Here is a 6,000-nt window from a genome sequence, read left to right on the forward strand (position 1 = left end):
TTGAAATACATTTTAAAATTATTGTATTCACACACCATTATCTGTGCCCTTCTGTACCATTTCAGTGTTTCTACTTTATGCTTTTAATTTTTTTTTCCCTAGGCAAAAGGAGGAATATCAGGTTTGTTTGATGGGGCTGAAGTGGTTCTTGGTCCTGATATGTCTCTAGAGCTTTTGGGGCCCATTCCACCTGAACAGCAGTTTATAAACCAGAAGATGAGGCCTGGGTCAGGAGTCTTGGCAGTCAGAGTTGTCCCAGATGGGCCTACTCGAGTTCTTCAGGTGAAAGTTATTCATAAATTCTGGACACAGTGTCATCATTAATTTTTATTCTGATGTTTCTATAATGTATGGAATATTTTTGATATAACAATTCAGCTGTAAATTCTTCTGCAAAAGAAAGGTAGAAGAGCATAGTATTAATTTGTAATAACGAAGGGGAAAAATCTCATGTGATATAGGATTAGTTTCAGATTCGATCAGAAATGTTGCCATTGTATTTTTTAGTTTAACGCTTATGTCCTACCATATATAGATAGCGTCTACTTGATTTCTTTTCTTGTACATAAATAAGAAGTAGTTCTTAGTAGTTCATTTTGTTTTAGGTAACCGATTTTAACCAACGTAGAAATGATCGTTTATCGTGTGAAGGAGGTGAACTTCCAGTTACAGAACAAGATCTGCGCAAGTTAAAAAATCCAGACACAGATCAGGAATTGGAAGTAAGATAATAAAACTGATAGGCCTTCATTTTTTACCATGAAGGAGGCATGTGTACAATATTGTTCTTCATAAATCTTTCTCACTTTTCAGACCTCTTACTCCGTTGGTTTTGCCATGTCACAACCCCAAACTCTAAACTGAATTTCAGCAGTGAAAGTAGCAGGTCATTCAGCTTGTCACACAAGCTTGCTGTATAGTTTAGGACCTCTATATGTATTTGAAGACTTGGCTAGCAATGAGTATATTTTTAAAACAGTTAAATAAATGAACTGGCCAACTGTGTGTGTGTGGCATCTAGAATTTTTTTAAATTGTTTTTATGTTTTCAGGTGCTAGTGAAATTAGAAGGTGGAATAGGATTATCTTTAGTTAACAAAGTCCCTGAAGAGCTGGTATTTGCAAGCCTCACTGGAATTAATGTTCACTACACACAGTTATCAACCAGTCAGGTGCTTGAGCTCAGTATACAGGATGTACAGGTAACTATTTTTGGAACAAATTTGTGCATTTATTTTCCTAATTTATGTAAGGATGCAATGGATGTTTGTGTGTCCATATGTAATAAAGTAGTGATTTGTTGTGCAGTTTACAATGCTTAGGGACAGGTGATGTGCTTCAGATGAAACAATAAAAACCCAGGTCTGGTCTGCAGCATATCAACATTAAAGGTGTCAGTCACCTTCTTATAAGAGCAGAATTTTGCTCTAATATCCTGGTCAAAATGTCTGTTCACTACCCTAAATCAATCAGGTAAAACATTAGGATTCAGTCTATTCTTTCCTCTTTTTGTTTGATCGCAGATCCAGAGGTAATGTTTTGCACCTGTGCTTTTTCATTGTCCTCTGTCATATACCAGTAGTTGAAACACTAATCTATTTATTGCTTTCCATTCCTTTTTAATTTTAGCTGTTGTATGAGTCAGAATCTTTGTAACGTACATAACTTTTCAAAAAAAACTTTCTCCCCATTCTGTTCACTATTATACAAAAATCATCAGGTGCTGTAGCTGAATAATGAGAAATCAACCACTGAAGGTAGTAGCAGTGGTACGTATAGTACCATACATAGGTCAAAGTAGGACAGACACTTAAGAGACATTCTTGCAGTTTTTATTCAGATGGTGTTTTCCCTGAGAGAGGAGAAATTAGGTCTTGGCCTTTAGGGGGTGCCACTTTACTCCTCTTGCATTGTGGTGTTTCACATTCACGGCTGCGGAAACAATTTGTCCAATTTGGCCTCATTTTTGAGAAAATAAAACACTTCCAAGTATTTCCAACCCCATTTGTAATATTTAAGTTCTGTTAATGACAGCTGTGTGTGTTTGTAGAATACCATGTGTAAATTGAAAAAGGGTGGGTATCATAAGCAGACTTAAAACTGGGAAGCAATTTAATTCTTTGTATCTTTTGTCAATAAATGCTTTGATTTATGCCTTTAAAAATTCAGATCCAACTTGCTGAGCTTATTAAGGATCCCTTTTCTGCTACCTAATGGTGTCTAGCATTTCAAGATACTCATGCACATTTGTATATGTTGCTAGTTGTAACAACATTGGCAAAGGAGAGGTATTTCTGAACACTTGTGGAAGGATTTTATGATGAATAAGAAAAATGAAATGTGCATAGTGTTCTGTGTGTCCGCTGTTCGCGAGACATAAACAACCCCACCCCTTTTGCAAACTTCTCTCTTTCCATTTAAAAAGAGAGCTTAGATTTCATTATGTATGTTGAGGAGCTGTCACATTCTTCTGCTTTCTTGTTTAATTCTGCAGGTGGATAATCAGCTCGTTGGCACCACACAGCCTTTCATGCTCTTTCTGACCCCCCAAATCAATGAAAATGAAGCAATTGAGACAGGCCCTGCAGTGCAATTAAATGCAATGAAATTTCCCAGTAAGAATGCACTAACTGATATATACAAGGTAATCCAGTTTGATTGTAGCATTCAAATGACCTCATGTTTATTAAGAGTGTGTTTACCTATTCCTAGTTTTTAAACTGTAAGTAGTCTAGTCTAAATTCAATCAAATGTGCAGATGTACTAGTTTTTTGTGGCTGAAAGGACCTCTCTCATTCATACCTTTGATGCTCTAAGTATCCTAAAGTACATTGCGGTTGATGAGTTGATAACAGTGCAGCGACTTTGTGGGCAAATGTGGGAGCCATTTAACTTTCTTTAATAGCTCTCCCTTAAATTTTAGAACCTGATTTATTAAGGGAGAGAATATTGGCCAGGACCCTAGGGTCATCTTCTGCTCTTCTCCAAAAAAAGTTATCTTTAAATTCCACCCCAACACCATCAAGAATGACAATAAGGTCCTGAGTTTAATTAGTCATCTGAAGAATATTACATATAACAGTACATGGAATTGCAGAAGTTGCCAAATTAGACCAGACATTTAGTGCTTCAAATCTCGAATCTAGCCTTCAAGCCACTAGCTGATGCCTCAGAGAACTGAGAGACCCCCCACCTACCATAATGAACGGGCAGGATCAACTGTGCTATGCTTCACATAATGTATATAACGTGAAATTTTATCCCCTGGTCTTTGTGATGAACAGCTGCCACCTTGTAGCATCAATCCTAATTTAAAAGCATAACTGCAAATGGCAATAGTTATATATAACATTATTTACTAATCCTAGCCTACACAGCAGTAACAAAACTAAGTTGGTTCTTAAGGCCTACTATGAAACTTAAACCTTCAAAGTAAGCCTGTATTAATTTTGACATATTTGAAAAATAGCTGATTGCAATGTCAGAGTCCCTTGGATGGTAATAACGCTGCAATTTTAACATTTAGTAGTTAAGCACAGATAGTTACAAGAACTAACCAAATACAATTCACTGCAGATTTCTTGTAACTGTGGGGCGCGGGGGGAAAGGGCCCAAGATATTTTGACAGTGGGAATCTTATTATGAAACCCTATGAATGAAAGAACTGTGTCAAGTTACAATAGATTTTCGTTGTTAATCAGGGTAGATGGAGAATATTTCTGTTGTTCACAATGTAAATTGAGATATATTTATCTCTGTAGCATCTGATGGTCACAGCTCGGAGGTTCACAATCCAAATTGAGGAGAAACTACTCCTGAAACTATTGAGTTTCTTTGGCTATGATCAGTCAGAATCAGGTACAGTATAAAGTTACAAGGTCAGTTCCACAGTATGCAGATTTTATTGTATCCCTGTTGTCTGCATACAAAATTAGTTCAAAATGCCTGGCAATTTCCACTGTTCACTTGAAAGCCTTTGACAGCCTGGAAACTTCCACTGTAAAAAGCTGGAAAGCTAAGATGTGTCAATAGCAGTTTACATACTGTACAGTGTTCGTTCCAAGATTTGAGGAATGACTCATAGAACATTTTATTGTCCAGTGCACAGTTGAGCTGAGTCCCTCTGGGAAGAAGTTTAATATTCCTCTTCAGTTCCTGTATCTGGATTCAGCTGAACTAGGATGAAAGGAATGTTATTTAGCCAACCACTTTGTTTGGCAATTTTGTTTATTAAACAAACTCAGGGCTAGAGATTGGATCTCTAGTCATTTGTTCCTGGGACACTTCCTTTTGGTTAATTCAGAAAACTTTTTGGCTGTCCCTGACCTCTTAACTTGTGACATCCATACCCTTGGCTTTAAGTGTAATAAAAAGGTTTCTTGCTCTTAGTTGAAGCAAAACAGACCTTGGAATGTTTTAATCTCATAGAAGGATTAGAGAGGCATCTATCTATTTGGAGGCTTATCAACATTTGGAAATTTGCTGAAATAGCAGTTTTGGAATAATTATTTTGGTATAATTATTCTGAAATAATTAATTTGGCATAAATCCCTGTGTGGATACTCTTATACAAACATATCAAAACAACTATTCCAGAATAGCTATTTCTGTAAATTTCCAAGTGTAGACAAGCCCATTCTAGTAGCTAAGTGCCTCACAATCTTGAATGTAGTTCTACGTGTGAGGTAGGGCAATGCTGTTATCCCCCGTTTAAAGGTGGGGAGCTGAGGCACAAAAAGACTGAGTGACTTTGCCTGTAGTCATATGGGAAGCCTCTGGTAGAGCAGAGAATTAAAACTTGGTCTACCAGCTCTCAAGCTAGTACCCTAACAACTGGACTATCCTTCCTCTCAGTTGACTGCATTGCTTTTGCTCTCTTGTTTCCTTGTTTCTCATTGGTTTTTTGCTATAAAGAGATCACAGTGTGTGTACAAACTAGACCTCGCTTAAAAGACTCTCACATGTCATCAACGGTGCAGACAGAAATATGGCTAAACTTAGTAAGTGCTTAAATGTATAAGACAAAACAATTAGAAATGCTTTATGATTTATAAAGATGGCCTCATCAACACTAGAAAGAAGCAGCTTGTATCATTTGTATTTGAAATACTGGAAATGGTTCTCTTTTCTGGAGGCCCCAATAAGATCTTTAGAGGTTTCATAGTCACATGAGGTGGTAACCTGAGCTGTTTCTTGCCTCTTGTCTTCATCAAACTGAAGTGAGGGAGGCGAAGAAGGAAATTGTATCCTTTCTCCCTTCAGTTTGAGGGTGGGAGAAAGAGGATTGAAGCTAAGGTTACTGCCTCAATTTATACCACAATTGAGGTCCTCCAAACAGCTTGTTTGTGCTCTCCAGAAATAAGAGGGAAAAGAGAACCTTTTACTCCAGATGTGAAGTACTACTTCTGTTGGTAAAAACAAAAATCTTTGAGGTCATCTTGATTCATTGTAAGGAATCCATAAAGGGGAACATCTCGTTTTTCAGCCTGCTCGGTATTTACTTATTGCATTTGTCAATGCGCTGCAGAAATTTCTTCCAGAGCAAAAAGGAGATTCTCTTTCCAAAGTAACAAATTTCACAGCAATCTGTCCCAGAATTCCCCATTGAGACAATCAATGTAACTGAGATCAGGAGCAAGATTCTCAACTATGGCAAAGAAACCTATTTCTTGCTGGAGATCCTTAAATTATTTTTGTTGGTTGGCAGACTAATAATTTATCTTCTTTAGTTCTAGTAGTCTTCCTTTGTTGTTTTGGGAATCTTTTAATTGTATAGTTTCAGAGTAACAGCCGTGTTAGTCTGTATCCGCAAAAAGAAGAACAGGAGTACTTGTGGCACCTTAGAGACTAACAAATTTATTAGAGCATAAGCTTTCGTGGACTACAGCCCACTTCTTCGGATGCATATAGAATGGAACATATAATGAGGAGATATATATACACACATACAGAGAGCATAAACAGGTGGGAGTTGTCTTACCAACTCTGAGAGGCCAATTAA

At 37.2% G+C, this 6,000-nt stretch overlaps 1 protein-coding gene across 8 annotated transcripts in view; it reads left to right on the forward strand.

Annotated features, from left to right (window-relative positions):
• The window catches only part of VPS13D (vacuolar protein sorting 13 homolog D), a 195,243-nt gene that overhangs the window by 97,281 nt on the left and 91,962 nt on the right, over positions 1-6,000 (forward strand). For all 8 annotated transcript variants that reach the window (XM_034753528.1, XM_034753531.1, XM_034753534.1 and 5 more), the window contains 5 exons: positions 103-282; positions 606-722; positions 1,052-1,201; positions 2,494-2,643; positions 3,761-3,857. In XM_034753528.1, coding sequence (XP_034609419.1) covers positions 103-282; positions 606-722; positions 1,052-1,201; positions 2,494-2,643; positions 3,761-3,857 — 694 coding nt within the window. The remainder of the gene's footprint in view (positions 1-102; positions 283-605; positions 723-1,051; positions 1,202-2,493; positions 2,644-3,760; positions 3,858-6,000) is intronic.

The sequence above is a fragment of the Trachemys scripta genome, chromosome 19 (assembly GCF_013100865.1).
Source record: "Trachemys scripta elegans isolate TJP31775 chromosome 19, CAS_Tse_1.0, whole genome shotgun sequence".
NCBI classification, from domain to species: domain Eukaryota; kingdom Metazoa; phylum Chordata; order Testudines; family Emydidae; genus Trachemys; species Trachemys scripta.